The following is a 22533-nucleotide window of genomic DNA, read 5'->3' on the forward strand; positions in this document are numbered from 1 at the left end:
CGGTTGCTCGTCGCCCCCTTTGCGTGCGCGCAATGAGCCCCCCCCCCCCCCCGCACCGGCCCTGGGGAGCCCGCACATGCGCAGTCCCGCGCGGCCCCGCCCAACGCGCCGCGGCCCCACATGCGCTGGGGGGCCTCGCTTCTCAACCGAACTTGCTCTGAGCGCCGGGGAGGCGGAGCGCCGCCTTCTCATTGGAGCGCGGGCCGGCGGTGCGCGGCGGGATTGGCCGTCGCGGCGAGGCGGGGTAGGGTGTCGCGGCAGGGTGAAGCGGCAGTTCTCGGTGCGGCCGCTTCGCCCTCGCCGTCTCCAGAAGGTTCCGCGCCGGGTGCAGCGCTCCAGCCGCCGCCGCCGCCGCGATGATGGGCCCGCGCCCCGTCCTCGTTCTCAGTGAGTGTTGCCGCCTCCGGCCCGGCCTCCCGGGGGGCCCCCGGTGGCGGAGGGCGAGGGGAGGGGTCCCCCTTTCCCTCTCGCCCTCCCCGCCGCCATGTTGGTTCCCCCTCGCCTCACAGACCCCCAGCCCGGCCGGGGCTCCCTCTGCTCCGGGGGGTTGCGCTGGGCCCCGGCACGCCCCGAGCTCTCCCCGAGCTCTCCCGTCCCCGCAGGCTCCCGCTGCCCAGCCCCGGGGGGCCGGGCCCCCCCTCCGTCCGCGGCCCCGCTTTGCTCCTGCGCGGGAGCTGCCCGGCGACCGGAGCCCCCGCTCCTCGGTGAACCTTTCCTGGCAGAGCTCGGCTCCTCGTGTGCTTCTCAGCGCGGTGCTTGGCGCCCTCCCGTTTGAGCCCCTTGCGCTTTGTGATTCACCGCCCTCCAATAGGAGACTTCCCCAGGGGGGTTCATTCTGCTGGGGTTTCTTATTCTTTAAAGTCAAGGCTTTAAACTGAAAGAGGGGAGATTTGGATGAAATAAAAGGAAAGAATTCTTCACTCTGAGGGTGCTGAGGCACTGGCGCAGGCCGCCCAGAGAAGCTGTGGGTGCCCCATCCCTGGAAATACTCAAGGCCAGGCTGGACGGGGCTTGGAGCAGCCCGGTCCGGTGGAAGCTGTCCCTGCCCGTGGCAGGGGCTGGACCCAGCTGATCTTTAAGGTCCCTTCCAACCCCAACCATTCTGGGATTCTCATCTCTCCACCTGCTCTGCTCACCGTTAACCCAAGAGGCAGGCGGTTGTAGCCCAGGGCCCCTTTGCTGTCGGCCTGCTTCCCTCATTCTTGCTGCTGCTTTTCCTGTTGCTTTCTTCTGTTCTGCCTTGTAACTGTATGCAGAGACATCCACTCCTGACGGAATCTGTGCTCGTCCAGTCTCGGCTTGTAATAAAAGAAAAGCAGCACCGGGCCGAGAGATCCTTCAGGGCAGACTCTTGTGGCAGCTGGTCCCCAAATATGGTTGTGTGCTGTGGTACAGCAGTGGCTACGCACCCCAACGAAGGCCGAGCAACACTTAATTGACTTAAAAACTTAATTTTAAACCGGTGTTGTTCTTACGGCGTGTGAGCATCTGTAACTTTTTTGGACTGAAAACCACTGTGCAGCAGTTCTAGGCTTGGTGGGATCTTGCAGATTCTAGTGAGTCACCGCTGTTCGATTTTTCTTGGGGGAGCAGGTTATGTTTGAGGGTTGCAAAGTTTTATCTCCGTTGAATTAGGATGCTAATCAGGAATTCTCTTACAATAAGCAATGTTGGTTTTCACTGACGTTCCTCTGTGCTTTCTTGGAGCGGCTGTGGTATTTATATTGTGAACTCTTGATTTAGAGCTCCTCATATATCGGCGGTGTGTGACTGAGAGGGTGTCTTTGATGCGCTGTCAGTATTGCTGTTTCAGTCTTGGACTTCTTGGTAAGGTCAGATTGAAGTTATATTTGTGCTTTAATTTTTTTTTTTTTTTTTCTATGCGCTTTAGGTCAGAATATGAAACGTGAGTCTGGAAGAAAAGTCCAGGCTGGAAACATCACTGCTGCTAAGGTACCGTATTCTCATGTCAGGCTATTTCGATTCTTCTTTTTTCCCCTATGTGTTTGCACATATATGTATTTAAGAGGGAAAGCTGGATCCGAAGCATGTTTTCTCTAGTCTGTATGAATCCAGAGTAGAAGCAGCATAGGAAAATTAATTTCAGTGTTGAGATAATAGGTGCGATGTAACTGAACACGGAGGGGTTTCACCCACTGAAACCTCTTTCTCTGCAAAATCTGAAAGTGTGTACGTTCTGACAGCTGATTTAGAGAATAACTTAGTGTGGTGCCAGTGCTCTTATAATCCCCCGTGTTCTCAGTCCCACACAGTTCTTAACTCCTGCTGCATCTAAGCAACTGCAGAGTCAGTGGGTCACTTAAATTTTGCAGTGGCTGCTTGTTTCATAGAGACTATGGGTTTTTTAGACTTTCTGATGCCCTCCTGTATTGCCTCATTTCTTTTATTCCTCCTAGACTATTGCTGACATCATCCGAACATGTTTAGGACCAAGAGCTATGATGAAGGTGAGAACTTTTGCTGAAATACCCCTGCTGCGTACTGACTGGAAACGCTACACATATGCAAATACGTGCAAATATCGCTTCTCTTCCGGTTGCAGATGCTTTTGGACCCCATGGGCGGGATCGTGATGACCAACGATGGCAACGCCATTCTCAGAGAAGTAAGTTTCTCCTGGAGGATTGTCTTGCTTAACACGCGAGTCGGAATCTTCCAGGATCCAGTTACGTAGCTGCCGGTGGAACTGTGTTGCTTCATCTTCTGTCTTGAGAGCCAGCAAGTACTAAACAGCAGTGCCAAGAAGGGTGCTTACTGGGGAGGAATTAAATATTTCCAGCAAGCGCTCTTCCTCCTCAGAAAACGAGGTTTGATCCCAGGGTGGTAAGTTTTCACGGAGGTTTTACAAGACTGGTGTAAATTCTGTGGGAATTGTAGCTATAATTGCTTGCATCAAAACCTTATGAGTAGATGTTTGCTGTTACGATGCCAGATAATTAGACCAAGAAATCGCTGTCGTCTTGCTGGTGCAAGTGCTGTTGAAATAACATCTCAAAAATCCTAACGCCTGAAAAACTGTGGGAGACACAATACTGTGAAATACAAGGGCTTATTTTAGGTCTCAAAAAGGAAGACAAATCTTTGCTGTAGTTGGACAGACTGCCTTTGGTTGTTTCAAAGGTGTGGCATTCGTTCCATTGAGCGATGCGAGAAGTTTCGGCTTTAGTATTCTGGAACAAAACCATCCCGTTTGCTCCTGCACAGATTCAAGTCCAGCATCCAGCTGCAAAATCAATGATCGAGATCAGCCGTACTCAAGATGAAGAAGTTGGAGATGGGACCACATCTGTAATTATCCTTGGTAAGGAGGGTGAATAAGACACACTTTTTATAACGGGTTAAGGCTGAAGTTTGCCCTTTTTGCTCATCAGAGCCCAGTGAGTGTGCCTTAATGAGACAGATATTCGTTATTTACCAACCCTACAATTGATCTGTATTTCTTTTTACTGTGGAAGAGAATGCTGGGTTCATTAGAGCCTTAGGTGATCAGCTCCGTGCTTTGGAAAGTTGGGTTCTTTCCCTGAGCCAAGCACAGTTAAGTGTAAAGAAAGGTATAGATGGCGTTAGAGCTCTCTGCGTGGACAGCAGATACTTTTTCTCTGGCATGCTGTTCTCCTCTCTTGACTGTTGATTGTTCTACTAACTTACCTGGGGAATTTTGATGGGTTTTGGGTTTTTTTTTTTAGCTGGAGAGATGCTCTCTGTTGCCGAACACTTCCTTGAACAGCAGATGCACCCAACTGTGATCATCGGGGCTTATCGAAAGGCTCTGGATGACATGATCAGTATTCTGAAGAAAATCGGGTAAGCGTGGGCTGGTGGGAGTTAGCGAGAAGGGACACGGGCTTTCTGTGCTGCCTGGAGATGATTCTTCAGGGACTCACGTTAATAAAATATAACTTAATAGAATTGGAGAGGGACTCAGTGGGATTATGAATAGATTGTAGCCTGGAGCAATACTGGGTTTACCGTTTGGTTTTTCCTTTGTGTCAGCACTCCAGTGGATGTGAACAACAAAGAGATGATGCTTAAAATCATAAAGAGCGCTATAAATACCAAGGCGATAAACCGCTGGTCTGACTTGGCCTGTAGCATTGCTCTTGATGCTGTTAAGACTGTGGAGTTTGAAGAAAATGGCAGGAAGGAAATTGATATTAAAAAATATGCAAAAGTCGAAAAGGTGAGTACGTCCTGAACCGTTTCTGACCTGTGTGCCCCTTTCTCCTTCTGAACTCGTTCCTCGGATGCAGTGGGAACAATTTTCTGCTACCGATCTGCAGTCCGCAAACATAACCCTTGAAAATATTTTAGTCCGTGCTATCAGCTTCGCTGCTTTGCAGTGAAAACAGGGGCAGTTGTTTCAACTCTTAAAATATTTGCCAAAAAGATCATTTAAGTTGTTCCGGTTTCCGCCTTCCAAACACATGTTGCCAGGCAATAGGATGTGAGCAGTTTCTCAAGCTCTTCCACGGCTTTTCGCTTCATCTAAGTCAGCGCGCTCTTAAAATGAACTCAGATTGTGAGCTGGGTGCGTCATGGTTACTTAGAGTTTTCCTTTTCCAGTACGTGGGACGGATGGTTTCAGGAGCACCGATGCACTTGCCTTATTTTCCCCTTTTCTTGTGTCTGTCAGATTCCAGGTGGCTTTAGCGAAGACTCCTGCGTTTTGCGCGGAATCATGGTGAATAAAGATGTAACTCACCCCAGGATGCGTCGCCTTATTAAGAATCCACGCATTGTCCTTCTGGATTGTTCGCTAGAGTACAAGAAAGGAGAGAGCCAGGTAAAGCAAGTCGTCGTAGAATCGCAGAATGGCTCGGGCTGGAAGGGACCTTAAAGATCGCCTAACTCCAGCCCCCAGAGCAGGGTACTTGGGGCCCCGTCCAACCTGGCCTTGAACGCGGCCAGGGACGGGGCGTCCACAGCCTCTCTGGGCAGCCTGCGCCAGCGCCTCGCCGCGCTCCGAGTAAAGAATTTTTTCCTAACGTCTAATCTAAATTTCCCCTCTTTCGGTTTGAAACCCTTCCCCCTTGTCCTATTGCTATCTGCCCTTATAAAGAGTCTGACTCGTGCTTACAGAACCCCTTCTTATTATTATTCTTCACATCCCTTGCCAGTTTCTGTTCCCTCTGTGCCTTGGCCTTCCTCATCCCACCCCTACGTGTCCTAGCCATTTCCCTGCGCTCCCCCCGGGCTCCGTGTCCCTGCTTCCACTGGCTGTGCCTTCTTACGCCTTAGGCTGGGGAGGAGGGCCTTGCTCAGCCACACCGCTTTCCTTCTTGCCCTGCCTGATGTCTTACGCAGGGGGATGGAGAGCTCTTGCGCTCTAAAAGTGTCTTTAGAGAGTTGCCAGCTCTGTTCCGTTCCTTCGTCCTTAAGGACAGTTTCCCAAGGGATCTCATCCATTAAATCTTTAACCAGTTGAAAGTTGGCTTTTCTAAAGTTCAGGGTCCTGACTTTGCTCTTCGCCAGGCCCGTGTTCTGTTAGAGGCCCAACTCCTATTGGAGATGTCCGCAGCTTTGGACTGAAGATGAGTGAAGTGAAGGAATCCTGGTAGTTAAAAGCACGAGCGGCAAAAGGCTCTCTCCGTGTTGTGCCTTTCAGAGACCTTGTGCATGTATAGGCTAATTCTGCTGGGGGGTCAGTGCCCTGGAGAAAAAGGTCGAAATAAAAACAAGTATCTTTTTATAAAAATATATTTATATAGCTTTTACTCACTGAAGCAGCGACAGGGATTTGTGTATCTTAAGCGATGGTCAAGAGCCAAATATTTCTGTGCTTTAATTGACACTGTTAAACTGCCGCAGCGTCCCGGTTTGTCGCCGGTATTTTTGGTAGCGTAGTTCTTAACTCTCCCCCAGGCAATGTTGGAGGAGTTAAGATCACTCAGGCCAGGGGATCTGTGTCTTACTCGGCGAAGGGTTGGGAGGAATACAGGAAGATCTTTACACCTCTTTCTGTGCAGACCGATATCGAAATAACGCGGGAGGAAGACTTTGCCCGCATCCTGCAGATGGAGGAAGAGTACATTCAGCAGATGTGCGAGGATCTGATGAGAGTCAAGCCAGATCTGGTCATCACAGAGAAAGGAATTTCTGGTAATAACACGTGTCATCCTTCTTTGTGTTGAATTCATCTTAGTGAGGTTCTTGCTGTGTTGAATGCACTGTTCAGTAATAAAAAAAACCCCAAGCCCCCAAAAAAACCTCACAAAAATCCCCCATAAACCTGATTTTGACCCTGGTTTGGTTTGGTTTTTTAGCCTTCTAGCAAGTAGTTCTACGTTGCGGGCGTTGAAGTTGGTTCTCGAGGTTGCCTTGTGAACACGGACACTTAAAATAATGTTTTGCTCTTCCAGCGTTTGGAAATGATATCAAGATATCAGCGAGGCTGAGTCTAGCAAACCACGGAAAGCTGCGCTGTAATTTTGCCTTGCAGCTTGGTTTAAGAAGCCGCATTTAGGTTTTTCTTTCCATAACCCTTTTTACTTTAAAGACACACAAAGTTTGTCGTGATACCGCTGATTCATCAATAAAATGGCGCAAACCTGATTTCAGACTTGGCCCAACACTACCTGATGAAAGCCAACATCACCGCGATCCGCAGGGTGAGAAAGACGGACAACAACCGGATCGCCAGGTAACCGCGTCCCCTCGCCGGAGCCCGTTCTGCCTGCCCGTGGCACCGCGTTTTCGTTCTCATCTCGCCCTTTCTCCCCGGTTCTTCTTTGCGAGCGTCTGACTTGGGGGGTGTTCGTGTGCTAGGGCCTGCGGAGCTCGCATTGTGAGTCGCACGGATGAGCTGCGGGAGGAGGACGTGGGAACCGGAGCCAGGCTCTTTGAAGTTAAAAAAATAGGAGATGAGTATTTTGCTTTCATCACTGATTGCAAAGACCCCAAGGCTTGCACTATCATTCTGCGTGGAGCCAGCAAGGAAATCCTAGCAGTAAGTTATTACGTGTTATTTTTATTACCTTTTTTTTATTACTGATTTTATTATTACATGCTTCCCCTCCTGTCCTGGCCACCTTCTTGGTGTCAAGAAGTCATTGCTTCCTTCGGAGCAGCTGTTGCGTGCGGATGAAGCAAGCGCGAGTTTCACTTTGGGTTCTGGAGCGACAAAGAATTCCCATCCCGTGGGCTGTGCCGTGCAGCGAAGGCGACGCCTGCGTACTGCAGAGGAACCGGCCCAGCAGGCCGCGCTTCCAGCTGGTGGTGCGCTACGCTTCCCTACAACCCCTAAACCTCCGGTTTTAACGCCTGTTGCAGGAGGTAGAGCGCAACCTTCAGGACGCCATGCAGGTGTGTCGCAACGTCCTCATCGACCCGCAGCTGGTGCCGGGAGGGGGAGCTACCGAAATGGCCGTTTCCCACGCGCTGACGGAGAAATCCAAGGGCATGACGGGTGTGGAGCAGTGGCCCTACCGCGCGGTAGCCCAGGCTCTGGAAGTCATTCCCCGAACGCTGATCCAGAACTGCGGCGCCAGTACCATCCGCGTGCTGACCTCGCTGAGGGTAAGGCGCGTGGCGCGGGGTCATCTGCGGAGCTTCAGCCCCTTCCTGTCGTCCTTCCCCAGCTCGTCGGGCCGCTGAGGGCGCAGCTTTTTAATTAGTCGTAGGCTTTTACACTAAAGCAAAGCTGCGTTGAAGTAAGCGACCCATCGAAGGTGATGGAAAGACTGTTGTTGGGGGTGTTTTTTTTGCGTTAGCTGGGCTGCAAATGTTTTTACGGAGGTTTTGTGCCAAATTTGAAAGCCTGAAAATGGAATTCAGTAGCTGGTTTGAGGTACCAGAGTGTCGTGGTACAGACAAAAAGAAGAAAATGAACTCTTATCCCAGCTGAAACCGGGACGCAGAGTTTCAAAACAAGAAAACCCTGAGGGTGAACAAAATCAAAATCTTCCTTTGCGATGGGATTGGGTGGCATGAGAGAGCGAGCGTCTCCCAGTCTGACACAAGTGTTTCCCGTGGTGCTCAGTGCCACGCTCTTGTATAAACTCCCAAACCGAGAAAATTCTCATGACCTTTTACTGGTTTCCTGAGCCCCCGATCGGTTGGAGTCGCCAGAAGGCGAATCTGCCGCCGGGCTCCCTCGGGGGTGACCTGCCCTTCTGCTTCCAGGCAAAACACGCTCAGGAGGGCAGCCAGACGTGGGGCGTCAACGGGGAGACCGGCGCCTTGGTGGATATGAAGGACCTGGGGATCTGGGAGCCTTTAGCCGTCAAATTGCAGACCTACAAAACGGCGGTGGAGGTAAGGAGAGAGGGGGAAGGTGTCTTTTGGGGAGAAGGGAACGTTACTTTTGGGTAAGCACTGCAGGCCGAGCGTGGCACCCGCCGGTGTTCGGGCTCGCTAAGGGGTGCGGCACCCCGGGAGCTCGGGCTTTCACTGGGGTTGGTTTTTGATCCCGTGGCTAAAATTCGTGGTGTTCAATCCCACCTTTTCCCGCAAACCCCGCAGACCGGTTGGTGTCGCAAGGATGGGCTGCTCCCAGCGCCCCGACCGGGGAATTCGGTGCCGGCAAGGTGCTGGCATCCAGCTGTGGCCCGGGGCGCTCCTGCCCTTCGCCTCGTCTGCGCGGCCTCGCTGAGCTGCTCCCCCCCTGCTAAAAGATCCCGTTTCGAGCGTCGGCTCGCTGCCGGTTGATCAAGGCGGTTGCTCGGAGCAGGGCTGCGTCCCTTTCTGGTGATCTGCTGGATCCGCGGGGCTCCCGCCCGCCTTTGACGGGCGCCGTGTCCTCTCCGCGCTGCTGCGTTGCCGCGTAATTCAATCGTTTCGTCCAAGGCGGGGGTGCTTTGGTGTGAAAGCCGCGTCGCTTGGGTTTTATTCCTTGCGCTGAGCTCCTGACTAGCCCCCGGTCCGGGGTTTCTCCCCAGACTGCCGTTCTCCTCCTCCGCATCGATGACATTGTTTCGGGGCACAAAAAGAAGGGCGACGATCAAAGCAAGCAGCCCGCCGCGCCGGAGGCGGCCCAGGAATGAGAGGGATGGAGTCAGCGCGGGGAAGATCCAGGCGCCCGGGACTCGGCCCCCGGGGAAGAGCTGGAGGGAACGACCCGGGCCCCAGGCTGAGCTGGGGAAAAGTTTTGAAGTCTGCGGGAGGGATGGGGGGAAAAAAGAAACCCACGAAGGGGGGGAGAGGGCGGATCTCCCCCCCAGGGGCCCCTGCGCGGGGCGGAGATGCTGATGCTTAATTTAATTTGTTGCTGTTTGCCTTGAGAATAAAACACGGCGTTTCTCTCCGTTTGCGCGTTTCCTGCAGGTCAGGGAGGAGGGGTGGAAGCCGCCAGGGAGCTCTGGGCCGGGACGCGATTTTCCCTCCACCCCCGAAATCTTTTTGGAGGGCGGCGGCTCCTTTAAGAGTCTCCCGCGCGGGTCCTTTAAGGGGGGGGGGGGCGCGGTCCCCGCGCGGTCACGTGAGCGGGTGGGCTCGCAAGATGGCGGCCAGCGCCCTGCTGCGGCTGGCGGCGCTGCTGGCGGCGGGCGGCCGGGCCGGCGGCCGGGAGGTGAGCGGGGCACCGGGGGGGCCCCGGGGCTCGGCCGTGTGCGGGGCCGGGCCCCCGCGTCCCCCCCCGCCGAGCGCCCGGGCGGGACCCTGGGGGGCCCGATCCTGCGCGGGGCTGGGACCGGTGGCGCGGCCCAAAGCTGCGGGGTTTGGGGCGGAGAAGGGGCTTCCGCGGGGCCCCGCACCGAGCAAATCCCCGCCCCGGGGCTCAGGCCGGAGCTGGAGGGAGCCCGCCCCGCCGCCACCCCGCTGCCGCCTCCCTCCCTCCCCGGGCCCGGCGGGGGATCGGCGGCTGCGGGCAGGGCAGCGCCTCGCTGCCGGAAAGCAGTTGGGGAAGAGCCGGATGTCAAGCGCTGACCGAGCTGCTTCAGCAACGCGGGGGCCGCGGCGGGGCTTTGGGTGGGCCACGGCGGGGCTTCCTTGCCTCCGCGGCTCCCAGGGACGCCGGGCTTCGCGGGGGCCGTGGCAGGGCTTCGCGTGGGCTGCGGCGAGGCTTCGCGTGGGCCACGGCGGGGCTTCCTTGCCTCCGCGGCTCCCAGGGACGCCGGGCTTCGCGGGGGCCGTGGCAGGGCTTCGCGGGGGCCGTGGCAGGGCTTCGCGTGGGCTGCGGCGAGGCTTCGCGTGGGCCACGGCGGGGCTTCCTTGCCTCCGCAGCTCCCAGGGACGCCGGGCTTCGCGGGGGCCGTGGCAGGGCTTCGCGTGGGCTGCGGCGGGGCTTCGCGTGGGCCACGGCGGGGCTTCCTTGCCTCCGCGGCTCCCAGGGACGCCGGGCTTCGCGGGGGCCGTGGCAGGGCTTCGTGTGGACCACGGTGTGGCTTCGCATGGGCCGCGGCGGGGCTTCGCATGGGCTGTGGCCGGGCTTCGTCACCCCCGCGGTTCCCAGGGATGCCGGGCTTCGCGTGAGCCGTGGCAGGGCTTCGCGTGGGCCACGGTGTGGCTTCGCGTGGGCCACGGCGGGGCTTCGTATGGGCCGTGGCTGGGCTTCGTCACCTCTGTGGCTCCCAGGGACGCCGAGCTTCGCATGGGCTGCGGTGGGGCTTCACATGGGCCATGGCTGGGCTTCGTTGCCTCCACGGCTCCCAGGGACGCCAGGCTTCGCGTGGGTCGCAGTGGGGCTTCGTCGCCTCCGCGGCTCCCAGGGACGCCGAGCTTCGCGTGCCAGGGCTGCGCGTCCCCAGGCTGCCGCACGCTTGGAACCGTCCTGCGCTGGGACCGAGTCCCCCCTGAGACCTCTCCTTCCTCTGCAGGTGTCGATGCAGTACAACCCGGGCTGGAACAACTCCTCCGTCAACCTCCTCCACGTGCGGGCGGCGGGGCCCGCCGACACCCTGCACTACGTCTGGAGCAGCATCGGGGCCCCCGCGGTGCTGCTGGTGGCTACGCAGAGCGGAAGCAGCGCCCTGTGCGTCAACTGGACCCAGCTGCTCTCGCCCGCTCCCGCGGGCGCCATCTGGATCGACCCTCCCAGCAGCGTTGTCTACTCCGCTGCCGTTGTCTTCACCAAGGTACCGCTGAGGAAGGTGGCCCTGCTCCGGGAGCCCCGTGCTGGAGGGGACACGGGGGGGTCGCTGGGGGCAGAGCGGGTCCCAGCTGCGGCGAAACGGCCCCTCGCGCGTCCTGCCCTGCTCTGCCTTGAGCTGCGACGGTGCCTTGAGCTGTTTGGCCAAGGCAGCTCCTTTTTGGTCTCCTTCCTCTGCCCGGTGGCGGCGGCAGCCCATGGCCCGCAGCACAACGCGGAGGTTGGTGTCCATGGCAGCTGCTGGTGGCTCCCGGCCCCTCTCCCCTTCTGGGGGGGCTCAGCCTGGAGAAGAGGAGGCTGAGGGGAGCCCTCATCGCTCTCTGCAACGGCCTGAAAGGAGGCTGGAGCCGGGGGGGTCGGTCTCTGCTCCCCAGGAACAAGCGATGGGACGAGAGGGAACGGCCTCAAGCTGCGCCAGGGCAGGGCTGGGTTGGGTATTGGGAAAAACGTCTTCCCCGAAAGGGCTGTCGGGCCCTGGCCCAGGCTGCCCAGGGCAGGGGCTGAGTCCCCACCCCTGGAGGGATTTAAAAGCCAGGTAGGTGTTGTGCTGAGGGACATGGTTTAGTGGTGGGCTTGGCAGCGCTGGGTTAACGGTTGGACTCGATGACCTTAAAGGGCTTTTCCAACCCAAACGATTCTGTGATTCTCCCTAGGTGTTTGAGTACAGCGAGGCCAAAACACTGGAAGAGCTCTTCTACCCCACGTACGACCTGGCCGACTTTTCCTGGGACAGCATCAATCGCACGCTGAACCACACGGCCCTGACGGCCGAGTTCGCGGGCATCCCGGCCGCCGACCCCGGTGGCAGCTTCTCCAACGGCAGCCTGGCGTTTCGGGTAGGTCCATAGGGGCAGGGAGGGGGGCTGTACCGTGCCGGGATGCCGTAGGGAGAACACGGCGAATGCCACGTCCAAAGCACCTTCTAGAGAGGGAATGTTGCTCCTCGGTGTCCCGAGCGGTGATCGTGCTGTCCCTCTGACCTGTGTCCCCTGCAGGTGACGGCCTACGAGGCCAGTGGCCGTGACGGGCGCCTGCCCAGCCTCCTGCACACGGCAAACAGCTCTAAAGTGGAGTTTGTCCTGGCTGGGGTGGCTCCGCGGGGCAACAGCTCCCGATTCGCGCTGGAGGTGGCCACGGTGGAGGAGAGCGGGGTGGTGCAGAAGCTGCGCTCGGCGCGCTCCATCGACGACGAGTACACTCCCACCATCTTCGAGGTGAGCGCCGGGCTTGGGGAGGTCCCCGGCTGCAGGAAGGAGGGTGAGGGGGATCTGGGGCGACCCGTGGCTCCCCACCCTGGCATGGAGACCATCTCCCGTCCTCGCTTCACCACCAGATGCTCTCCCTGGAAGCCGAGTCCCAAAACGACAGCTCCACACTCAGCTTCCTGCAGTGGAAGGCGACAGCCTACGGCTCCCAGACCCCCAGGCGCGAGGACAGCATCCAGTGCCGGTCTCGCGGCCTGCAAGCAGCCAACTGGACCCTGCCCGCGTCCAGCATCGTCCGCGCCTACTTTGGGGAGGGCGTAGGCAGCACCTACACCGTCAGCGCCATCAACATCTCCTTCGGGGGAGAGGAGGGAAAGGTTTACCAGGAGAAGCGCTACCTTAGCTGGTGAGTGGGGCCCGCTGCGCGTGAAACGACGCTCTCCCAGCCGCTAACAGCTTGCAGCTTGGGGAACCGCGAGGTTAGAGGGTGTCTCTGTTTAAATAACGATCCCCTTTCAAAAGTCTGTGTTTTCCTATGATCCTGTAGCAAGGAGTTTTGCAGTTTATTGATGCGCTCAGTGCTGGGGCAGGTTCTGTTTCGTATCTTTATCGATGACCTGGACGAGGGGATCGAGGGCACCCTCAGTCGGTTTGCAGAGGGCACCCAGTCGGGCGGGAGCGCTGATCTGCTGAGGGAGGGAGGCTCTGCAGAGGGCCCTGGCCAGGCCGGGTCGATGGGCCCAGGCCCCGGGGTGAGGGGCAGCCAGGCTCAGGGCCGGGTCCTGCCCTGGGGGCACAACAACCCCGGGCACCGCTGCAGGCGTGGGGAGAGCGGCTGGGAGCTGCCCGGCGGGAAAGGGCCTGGGGGTGCTGGTCGGCAGCCGCTGGACATGAGCCAGCAGGGTGCCCAGGTGGCCAAGAGGGCCAGTGGCACCCTGGCTTGTGTCAGGAACGGTGTGGCCAGCAGGAGCAGGGCAGGGATCGTCCCCCTGCGCTGGGCACTGGCGAGGCCGCCCCTCGAATGCTGTGCTCAGCGCTGGGCCCCGCACCCCAAGGCGGCCATGGAGGGGCTGGAGCGTGGCCAGAGCCGGGCAGCGAGGCTGGGGCAGGGGCTGGAGCACAAGGCTGGGGAGGAGCGGCTGGGGGAGCTGGGGGGGCTCAGCCTGGAGAAGAGGAGGCTGAGGGGAGCCCTCCTCGCTCTCTGCAACGGCCTGAAAGGAGGCTGGAGCCGGGGGGGTCGGTCTCTGCTCCCCAGGAACAAGCGATGGGACGAGAGGGAACGGCCTCAAGCTGCGCCAGGGCAGGGTTGGGTTGGGTATCAGGGAACATTCCTTCCCCCAAAGGGCTGTCAGGCCCTGGCCCAGGCTGCCCAGGGCAGGGGCTGAGTCCCCACCCCTGGAGGGATTTAAAAGAAGGGCAGACGTGGTGCTTGGGGACATGGGTTAGTGGTGGCCTTGGCAGCGCTGGGTTAACGGTTGGACTCGATGAGCTTAAGGGTCTTTTCCAACCCAAGCGATTCCATGATCCTCTCACCCCTCCCCTCTCCTGCCCCATGTGGGATCCTGCCAAGAAATCTTGACCTGACCCTACCAGGGTAGAAAGCCCCAGATATTCCACCTGTGGGACGCAGCTGATCCCCATCTCCATGGCTGATTTGTCCCATCCCTTCCTGCAGGTCGGCGCTGCTGGGCTTCGGGCAGCCCCCCAAGGACACCTTCTCCCCCCTCGTCATCTCCATCATGGCCGTGGCGCTGGGCACCCCCATGGTGATGCTCCTGGTGGGCAGCTGCGTCGTCCTCTTTGCCCAGAGGAAACGGTACTCCGAGTACGAGCCCATCAACTGACTGCGACGGTCCCTGGAGAGACCCCCGGGGTCTCTTGGCTCTCTCTTGTCACCAGGAAACGCCCGCGGCTGCTGCAGGGGCTCCAATCTCCTCTCTTCCCCTTCGTCCCCGCAGTCCAGACTCGGAGGGGACCAGGGCAACATCTGCAGCAGTTGCCCACGTCGCGTATCCCTCTGTCCTGCTCCCTCCTCCTGCCCAGATCCCACGTCTGATTACACTTCTTCCTCTGTTTTTTCCTGATCCATCCAGCCTAGGGAAGTGACCGGGGGGAGCTGGTCAGGGTTGCCTTGAGCCGTGGAATGATCCGCCTTCTCCCAAGGGATAAAACCACTCTTGCCATGTCTGCAGCCAAGCAAAGCTGGGACTGGCTGCGCCCTGTCCTGTGCCGCTTCCAGAGCGCTCCAGGGTTCTTTGGGTGGCTCCGAGCCAGGAGCAGGGGCTGGAGGACGGGGCTGGGGACCAGTACCGCTCCTGCCAGCGTGCAGGGTGCCTTGCTGCTTCTCGCTGTGCTGGGGGCATCCCAGAACAGCCCCCCTCCACCCAGCTGGGGCTCGCGGACTCCTCGGTCCCCAACAGGCACTTTCTGCTGTGCGGTGAGGGCTGCTGGTACAAGAGGGAAACCCAGTGCTGCTTTGCAGCAGCTTCTTGAGCTCAGGTACGTCCTGTCAGCCCGTACAGGGCCGATCCAGCCTTGCTCTGGGTTAGCTGCGGCCGCTGGCTCCGCAGGGCTGGCTCAGAGGTGCTATCCAGGTGCTTGAAGCCACGGGGCAAGCGTGGTCCGTGGCTGCTCGGTGTTTGCAGAGGTACGGCGTCACTTAGGGGTGTGCTGCGTTTTCATCTTCTCCATCACTGACTTGTCTTTGACCAAATAAAGTGGACTTCTAAGAGCAGTTTCCTGTGGAAACACTGTGCTACGGGCGACCGCGAGGAGAGCAGCTCTCGGGCCTTGTGGGGATTAAAGGGAACTCGGCAGGAGCCAAGGTTCGAAACCAGGCCTCTGAGAGGAGGGAGGCTCCCTGCCCCTGGCCTGACTCGTGCCCCGCGGCAGCTCCTGGTGCTCTGGGGTGGTTCTGCCTACGAGCCGTGGGGTCAGCGCGAGCCCTGGCCGTGGGCCCTGTCCCTGCGGAGAAGCGCATTTGAAAGGGTCGGACGGTTCCCGTTCGCTGACTGGGCTGGGCTGCAGCGGGTGAACCGCTCCCGTGACGCAGCCGTCGGGGACGGGAGGTGGGACAAGCCGAACACGTGGCAGATGGAAGGTGGAGGAACTTTCCCTTTATTTGGTGGATTTTTAACTGGTTTGGGTTGTGCCCGAGAATTGGAGGACTGAGAGAATTGGACTTGCATGGGGCTGGACTCCGCGGGGTCCCTCCGTGTCTGCAGAGGGGCCGAGGGGTGCAGGCTGGGTGCCCGTCCTGGGGGGGATCGGCCGTCCCTAGGCAGCGGTGAGCCCGCTGCCATCTCACCCATCCCGGCTTCTCCCCGTGTCCCTCCTTGGGGCAGGGCTCCAACTGGTTCGTGAAGCGGGTGCTGAACCCCCACCAGGAGGAAGAGGAGGAGGGCCGAGCTGGGCGGGACTGGCCACGGCGCCACGCAGGGACCCAGGAGCTGGGGTGCGGCTGTTGCAGCGCTGGGAGATGGAGTTGGGGGAAACATCGGTTTGGGGCTGGATGATGGCATCCCGTGGGCAAAGCTACGGGTCCTGGCAGCAGCGATTCCTAGGGGAATTTAACCCACCCTCCCCAAAGCAGCCACAGAGCCACTTGGTGCAGGGCTTTATTGGGCAAAGCCAGCTCCAGCGGGAGGTGAGGCAAATCCCAACCCATCCTCGTGGAACGGGCTTCGCTGGGTCTTGCTCCAGGCCCTGTTGGCCCTCCTGCAGGCAGCTCCCAGTGCAGAGGGTTTTACAGCTTGGCTCTATCAACCCCGGTCACCCAGCAAAACCTTGCCGGGTCCGGGCAGGGAGCAGGGGCCCAGCCAGATCTGCCTGCGCCCCTCCACCGGCAGGGCAGTGAGGAGGGCTCAGCCCCTCTGCTCCGTGGGGTCCAGGCACCCCATCTCCCCGGGGCCTCCCTCACCCCCAGTACCGGAGTTTGGCTCCGCCATCCTTGGAGCCGTCCTCGGGCTTCGGCGCTGCCACAGCAAGGAGGTTTTCGGGCTCCAGGATGAACATGCTGTAAAGGTTCCAGAGTAGCATGGCCAGGAGGGGCAGGAAGGTCATGCTGAAGCCGAAGGCGCGGAAGGAGCGCCCGATGGCGTACGACAGCCAGTAAATCAACCTGGAAAGGGCAGAGAGGCACGGGATCAGCGAGGGCGATGCCTTGGGGCCGGCACCCAGCTTCGCTCAGGGGTTCTGACCCCCGCGAGGGTTTGCCAGGCACGGCCGCTGCGGGATGAGGGATGGAGCAACCCTTCCCCTCTGCCGGCTTTCCTGGCTGTCGTTGGCCGGGCAAGGAGCCGCCAGAGTTTGCACCGAGGCGTGGTGTTTGGCACTGACAGACCCCCTCTGCACCCTGGGCGCTGCCGCAGCCCGGGTAGGGTAAAGGAGTCGCTTACCGGGAGATGGCAAAAAGCCCCGTGAGCAGGGGGATGAGCTTGAGGGCCTCCTGGGGGAGGTAGGTGGCCAGCACAGCCATGTTGAAGAAGTAGAGGATGAAGAGATGGATGGACTGGGAGACGTAGGTGCGGTGGATCTCCACCTCCCGCTGCAGCTCCCCGAAGGGCTCCAGTGCGGAGAGGCAGAGGCGGGAGATGCCGCTGACGATCATTCCTGGGGGGCAGAGAGAGGGGCTGAGCGGGCGCCCAGTGAAAACCAGCGCTGGGGCCCGAGGGCTGGGGGAGGACCAGCGAGAGGCGCGACAGGGTGGGAAGAGGGTAGGAAAAACTCAGTCTGCGGCTCCTGGTGGGAGCGATGGAGCCGCAAAGAGCTCAGCCCCGGCTTTGCTCACCGCTCCCCACAGCCCCCGCTGCCCCGGGGATAACGCAGCCCAGCGACGGGGGCGAGGGGCTTTGCACGCCAACCCCAGGGCTCACCCAGAACGATGGGGAACGTGGCAAAGGCGGCGCAGCGGAGCGTGTAGACCAGGCGGGCGCTGACGGTGGGCAGCAGCGGGGCATCAAAAGGCAGGAAGACGTAGGCGCCGTAGATGAGGCAGGGGCAGAAGAGCAGGGCCCCCACCACCGAGGCCACGGCTTTGAGGTTGCCGGCGCCGCAGTCCCTGGCGCATGGGCACCGTGGCCCCTCGGTCAGCGGCTTGGCCACTCGCCTCTCGAAGCCCAGGGGGTCGCTGTAGCACGAGGGGCTGACGGAAAGGAAGACCTGCTTCTGGCGGAGGCCGTCGGGTCTGTCGCTGTGGGGGACGTAGCCCCCCTTGCCCTCCTCCCGCAGCCACGGGGTGGGTTCCTTCTTCTGCTTGCCGGGTGTCCGCTCAATGCACTGTGGGTCGATGGGCACAGAGACGTGGGTCGCCATCACAGGCAGCCCAGGGGCTTCCTCGTCTTCGGCCTCAGCTGGGGGGCTGGTGACAGCGGCCTCCTCGGGGTCTTCGCAGCCCCCTTCAGGACTTGAGCGCCTCTTTGGCTCCACGGGCTCCGGCTGGCCCCGGGCGCTGTGCTGGCACCGGTCCCACGGCAGGGTGGCATCAGGGTCCTCCGGGTGTTCAACCGGGGCTGGTGGCACCTTGTCCAGGGGGGTGGCCGGGGCCACCTTCCCCAGCTCCAGCAAAGCCACCTCCTCCGGGGGCAGGACGGGGTCAGCGGCAGCCATGAGAGAGGCCGGCTCAGTACTGCTGGGGGCTGGCAAGAAACGCTCCTGCGTTTTGGGGTGTCAGGAGGGGACTAGGTTCCCGTCCCTTCCGCTTCACCCTGCGCCAGGAGAAAGGAGACAGACAAAAACCCATCAGAAATGAGGTTTGGGGTCGTGCACGCAGCCCCAGTCACAACATGGGATGCGAATCGGCAGCCGCCGCCCCTGGGGTCCTCATCACCTGCCTGCCCGTCCGCTGTTAGGGGAAAGCGGAGCTCAGCGCCTCCGTGCTCTCCCGCCCTGCCAGTGCTCCCGGCCCACGGCAGCGGGATCAGGGCACGTGGCACCATGCGTGCGGGCACCGTTGCCCAGAGCTGGGCGCCTGATCAGCCCCGGGTGCGCGGGTCTGGCTGCAAAACTGGGGCAGCCTGGGAATTGCTTCCCCACCCGGCCAAACGTCCCGGGGTTTCTGGCTGGGCGTGAGCCCTGTGACTCGGGGGAGCTGGACACTGCCCGGCTCCACCTGCGGCTCCGTGCCAGCATCAGCCAAGCCCCGATACCTGGGGAGAGCCAGGCAGGCCGCATCTAGGAACCACAGCTAAAGCCAGGACGGGACAGATTTGCTGCCTCTTGTGGCTGAGACCGACCTGGGGCGGGCACAGGAGGCTGCTGGGTGCCGCTTGCTATGGGGGAGCAGGAGATCCAGGCCGAAATCTCACATTTTTCCCTCTCAGCAGGGGATCCCCGTCTCTTAGCCCGTCCCAGGTGTTGCTGGCTGCGGGCACGGGAGCCTCCTGCCACGAAAATCTCTCTCTCCCTTCTGGGCACGTTCGTCCCTGCACCCCCAGAAAGAGCCCTGGCCTGGCTGCAGGCATGGGGAAACTGAGGCACAGAGTGGCTCGGCTTCGTCTGAGTCTGCGCAAGGGAGTATGGCTGAAGCAGCTTCCTGGGCCTCGCACCCCTCTCTCTCCCCTCTCCCAGCCCCGCTCCCTCATCGCCCCGTGGGACACGGGAGGAAGCTGGCGCCCGGCTCCCCTCGCTGCGAGACTTACTTGGAGAGAGGCGGGGGGCCATGGGGCTGGGGGCCGCGCGGCGGCAGCCCCGCTGGGAGCCTGCGAAATGCTTCCACCGTCTCTCCGCCGTCTGGACTTCAAACCTGTTTAACCAGCTAAGGTGGGGCTGGGCGGGAAGGGGCAGGCGCAGCAGCCTCGCCCCAGGAGGCTCCCGATCCCGTCCCGCGCCCGGGGACGCGTCCTCAGGGACAGCCGCCGCGGAGGGGCAAGCACAGGGCAGCACGGCCCCGGACGGGGGGTCTCTGCGCCGGGAGGGCTGGCGGCAGGGCCAGGGCCTGGCGGAGAAGGAGAAGCCCCAGAGCTCATCGGCCATGGCTGCTCCTGTCAGGGCCGGGGCCGTGCCCAGGAGGTGAAGCACCCAAGGGGCGGGGGGCCCTGGGGAGCCCCAGCCCGCAGCACCAGGCCTTCGTGCTACACGAGGGCACGAAGGGATGCCCGGGACCGGGGAGGGATTCCTGCCGCCGTTCCCTCCCGCTGGGCCGCCCGTGGCCCCCACAACGAGGGAGGGTGGCCCCCGTTCGAGCCCCCACAGGGGTCCCGGCGGCCCTGAGGCACCAAGGGAGAGGGACGCCTGCCCCACAGCTCCTGCCGGGCCCATGGCGTAGGGCAACCATAGGGAGGACCCAGCAGGCCACAGCGGGACCCCCTCAGGCCCGGCTCCGGCCACCAGCCCCACCGCCCGTGGGCGACCAACACAGCGCGTTGACTGACGCCGGCGCGGCCGCCATGTTGCCAGCACTAAGTGCTGGCGCGGCCGCCGTGCGTGTGCGTAAGGGGCGGGGAGAACTCTCGCGAGATGACGCCGCGCAGCCGCCATGTTGCCAGCACTAAGTGTTGGCGCGGCGAGAGGGTAAACTCTCGCGAGGTGAGGCCGGCCCCGCCGCCGCCATGTTTGCCCGCCGCTCTCCCGTCTCGCCGGAAGTCTCGCGAGAGCGGCGCGGGGCAGGGGGCAGCCGCGCAGCCATGGCGGCCGAGCGGGGCCGGGGGCGGCGGCGGCGGCGGGGAGCGGCGGGGCGGCGGGGCCGGTGCTGAGGGGGCGGAGGGCCTCGGCCGGGCCTTGCCTTGCCCTGCCCTCACCGGGCGCCATGAGCCAGGGCGGCGGGGCCAGCGGTGAGAGCGGCGAACCGGAGGCCAAGGTGCTGCACACCAAGCGGCTGTACCGGTGAGGAGAGGGGCGGCGGGGGAGGGGAGGATGAGGGGTGAGGGGAGCGGGGAAGGGGGCGAGGGGGCCGGGGGGAGCTGGGGGGACCAGAGGGACGGCAGGAGGCGGGGCGGGGTCCGGAGGCGGTTGGGGGCGATCGGGGGGGCCCGGGGGAAGGGGATGGGGAGGGAACCGGGGGAGCTTGGGGGGGCGGGAGGGAGATGGGGAGGGTCCAGGGGAGATTGGGGGTGAGAGGGGCGAAGGGGATGGGGGGGGACGACGACACCCAGAGGAGACCGGGGAGGACCAAGGCGGAGGGGATTGGGATTTAGGGAAGACTGAGGGGAAGGAGATGGGGGAAGTGGCCAGGGAAGATTTAGGGGGGCTGGGGAAGGAGATGGCAGGATCAAGGGAAGACTGGGGATTAACGGGGAGGAAGGGGATGGGGGGGATCCAGGGGAGATTGGAGGGGAATCCGGAGAGGAGAGGAATCCAGGGGAGATTGGGGAGAAGGGGATTGGAGGGATATTCAGGAAAGGAAGGGTGGGGTAAGGAGATGGTGGGATTTAGGGAAGACTGGGGGAAACGGGAAGGGGATGGTGGAATTGAGGGAAGATTGAGGTGGAGAAATTGGGGGGAATCCAGGGCAAGCAGGCAGTGCTGAGGGAAGGGAGAAGGGGGAGATCTAGGGAAGGCTGGGGGGAAGGGAACAGGGGGAAGGGGGTTGTGTGGGATCCAGAGGAGATGAGCAACACATGGGGCGGGGGGCGGCCCTGGTGAAAAAGGGGTGTGGGGGATCCAGGGGAGATGAGTCAAAACAAGGGGTGGTGGGGGAAGGAGCTGTGGGGGATGCAGGCAAGATGGGAGAACAGTGGGGAGATGGGGGGAAGGCAGGCGGGAGGGTAAGAAGGGGACCCAGGGAGATGGGTCCGGACATGGGGGATGGGGGAAGGAGTTGTGCGGGATTCAGGGAGGTGGGGTAGGAGATGATGGGGGCTGAGGGGGAAGGAGGTGTGGGGATGCAGTGGGATAAGGGCAAGATGCGGGGCGCATCCAGGGAGAGGGGGGCTGGAGAAGGGGTCCCTGGCATTGGCAGTAGACAGGGATTACGTGGGAAGTGCTGGAGAAGAGGGTGTGATGAGCAGGGGCTTGAGCCACGGCACTTTCCTGCTGTATGGAGGGCAAGACTGCTCTAGCTGCAGATCTACCCAATGAAACACTCCCTGGGAGTCCACTCGCTTACATCTCTGCACTGTACGTTGGAAATAGCGTCAGAAGACAAGATTCGGGAAATAATGATGGCCTTGGCCAGCTCAACCCCGCAGGGCTGAGGTGCCTGGCCTCTGCCTGCTGATGACTTGTTTTGTGAGCGTGGCCCAGAAATTGTCCCCTTCTGTCTCGGTTTCTCCATCAGTAAAGCAGATTCATAGCGGAGTTTCAGCAGCGACAACGTGGTTGTGAAGATGAGCAAAATGACGAAGGCAAGAGATGGATTTTATGTCAGGGTCCATTTTCTTTTTGCCTTGCTGACTTGCTTGGTGACATTGGGCATGTCCTTTCATCTCGTGGAACCTCACTGCCCTCCTCTAAAACAGGGCAAGGCTTCCCTCCCTCCGAGAAACCTGGCAAGATCCTTGCCCAAAAGCCCAAAGCAGTAATAGCGGCTTTGAGCGGTAGATACTAGGATTTGTTTGTTTCCGTGATGCGCTTCGTACAAGCACGTTCCCTCCGCTTTGAAGTCATATTAGGTGCGTTTCTTTTTCTCATTGCAAGGTCAGTGATAAAACACAATGGCTTGGATTACCGGAGGCGTGGGCTGCGGAGGTGCTGGAAGCGCCTCCAGGGCTGCGGAGCTCTGTATCTGCTGTCGCATTGAGATACCCCATTTGATCTTAGAGCTGGCTTCCCACATCTGCTGGTGGTTGAGCTAGCGCAGCGTAACGTCTTGCCCACTGCCGCCTGCGGTGGGGTGGGCACGATCGGAGAGGACGCGGGTGCTCCTGCTTGCGAAATAGAACGCGTTTTGTTTAAACCGCCTTCGTCGTGGGTTACGATGTGTTTTACTTTGTGGTCACAGTGGACCAGGAATGCGTGTGCTGCTTAGCTCACCTGAGGAGCGGCACCTCGCTACGCCGCTGGAGCTCACAAGTGAACGTCCCTTGACCAGGCACGGGATTGATCATCAAGGCAAGGAAGCGGTTGTTTTCTGTTTAAATTTTTATGGCAGAATAAGGTGTGCGGTTGCTTTATAGCATTTTTAGAGCAGAAAAAGAAAACCACACTCCTGCAGAGATGGCTCTTCTTTTAGCTGGAAGTAAGTATTGTGATTTTAGTACAGGATTTATAATATCTGCAGTGGCCGCAGATTTTCTTGCTACGTAGCTGATAGCTCTTAGCAGGCTCTCTACCGTAACAGTCTCTTGTCGATTCTTCTCTGTTTCAGCCTGAAGTTCAGTTAGATGAAGCGGTAACTTCCCGCCCTCT

The 22533-nt window shown here is 60.3% G+C and overlaps 4 protein-coding genes across 8 annotated transcripts in view; 3 read left to right on the top strand and 1 right to left on the bottom strand.

The window, feature by feature from the left end:
• The first annotated feature begins 229 nt into the window (after positions 1–229).
• CCT3 (chaperonin containing TCP1 subunit 3) lies at positions 230–9141 on the top strand. 2 transcript variants are annotated; one of them, XM_082333270.1, is made up of 14 exons: positions 230–387; positions 1892–1953; positions 2418–2468; positions 2564–2626; positions 3226–3322; positions 3708–3825; positions 4015–4201; positions 4655–4804; positions 5988–6120; positions 6580–6661; positions 6787–6967; positions 7291–7536; positions 8143–8274; positions 8482–8873. In XM_082333270.1, the coding sequence occupies exons 1-14, from the start codon at positions 357–359 to the stop codon at positions 8665–8667; spliced, it is 1719 nt and encodes a 572-aa protein (XP_082189396.1). In that variant the 5' UTR covers positions 230–356; the 3' UTR covers positions 8668–8873. The 2 variants fall into 2 exon arrangements, with proteins under 2 accessions (XP_082189396.1, XP_082189397.1); XM_082333271.1 differs by lacking the exon at positions 8482–8873 and adding an exon at positions 8898–9141 and having other exon boundaries at positions 342–387.
• Positions 9142–9337: 196 nt separating this feature from the next.
• GLMP (glycosylated lysosomal membrane protein) lies at positions 9338–14858 on the top strand. 2 transcript variants are annotated; one of them, XM_082333273.1, is made up of 6 exons: positions 9338–9526; positions 10773–11030; positions 11698–11880; positions 12040–12258; positions 12378–12655; positions 13925–14853. In XM_082333273.1, the coding sequence occupies exons 1-6, from the start codon at positions 9458–9460 to the stop codon at positions 14091–14093; spliced, it is 1176 nt and encodes a 391-aa protein (XP_082189399.1). In that variant the 5' UTR covers positions 9338–9457; the 3' UTR covers positions 14094–14853. The 2 variants fall into 2 exon arrangements, with proteins under 2 accessions (XP_082189399.1, XP_082189398.1); XM_082333272.1 differs by lacking the exon at positions 9338–9526 and having other exon boundaries at positions 10165–11030; positions 13925–14858.
• Positions 14859–15130: 272 nt separating this feature from the next.
• Positions 15131–19636, bottom strand: TMEM79 (transmembrane protein 79). Its single transcript, XM_082333274.1, has 4 exons — positions 18888–19636; positions 17124–17954; positions 16647–16860; positions 15131–16369 (listed from the first exon to the last, which is right to left on the bottom strand). The coding sequence occupies exons 2-4, from the start codon at positions 17854–17856 to the stop codon at positions 16165–16167; spliced, it is 1152 nt and encodes a 383-aa protein (XP_082189400.1). The 5' UTR covers positions 17857–17954; positions 18888–19636; the 3' UTR covers positions 15131–16164.
• Positions 19637–19904: 268 nt separating this feature from the next.
• Positions 19905–22533, top strand: part of SMG5 (SMG5 nonsense mediated mRNA decay factor) — a 28342-nt gene continuing 25713 nt past the window's right edge. For 2 of the 3 annotated variants that reach the window (XM_082333265.1, XM_082333268.1), the window contains exon 1: positions 19905–20070. In XM_082333265.1, the coding sequence (XP_082189391.1) occupies positions 19994–20070 (77 nt within the window). In that variant the 5' untranslated portion in view covers positions 19905–19993. Of the gene's footprint in view, positions 20071–22126; positions 22237–22533 lie in introns of all 3 variants that reach the window. The other variant, XM_082333266.1, reaches the window with a different exon arrangement.

Source organism: Platalea leucorodia, assembly GCF_965183815.1.
Source record: "Platalea leucorodia genome assembly, chromosome: 24".
In the NCBI taxonomy this organism is placed as follows: Eukaryota; Metazoa; Chordata; class Aves; order Pelecaniformes; family Threskiornithidae; genus Platalea; species Platalea leucorodia.

Excerpts from the sequence above, each read along its gene's own strand:
- CCT3 (XM_082333270.1), top strand. The coding sequence starts at position 357 with ATGATGGGCCCGCGCCCCGTCCTCGTTCTCA. Across the intron at positions 2,627-3,225 it reads GCAACGCCATTCTCAGAGAA|ATTCAAGTCCAGCATCCAGC; the intron begins GTAAGTTTCTCC and ends GCTCCTGCACAG. Across the intron at positions 6,662-6,786 it reads GACAACAACCGGATCGCCAG|GGCCTGCGGAGCTCGCATTG; the intron begins GTAACCGCGTCC and ends TTCGTGTGCTAG.
- GLMP (XM_082333272.1), top strand. The coding sequence starts at position 10,347 with ATGGGCCGCGGCGGGGCTTCGCATGGGCTGTGGCCGGGCTTCGTCACC. Across the intron at positions 11,031-11,697 it reads CTGCCGTTGTCTTCACCAAG|GTGTTTGAGTACAGCGAGGC; the intron begins GTACCGCTGAGG and ends GATTCTCCCTAG. Across the intron at positions 11,881-12,039 it reads ACGGCAGCCTGGCGTTTCGG|GTGACGGCCTACGAGGCCAG; the intron begins GTAGGTCCATAG and ends TGTCCCCTGCAG.
- TMEM79 (XM_082333274.1), bottom strand. The coding sequence starts at position 17,856 with ATGGCTGCCGCTGACCCCGTCCTGCCCCCGGAGGAGGTGGCTTTGCTG. Across the intron at positions 16,861-17,123 it reads CACGTTCCCCATCGTTCTGG|GAATGATCGTCAGCGGCATC; the intron begins GTGAGCCCTGGG and ends TCTGCCCCCCAG. Across the intron at positions 16,370-16,646 it reads GGGCTTTTTGCCATCTCCCG|GTTGATTTACTGGCTGTCGT; the intron begins GTAAGCGACTCC and ends TGCCCTTTCCAG.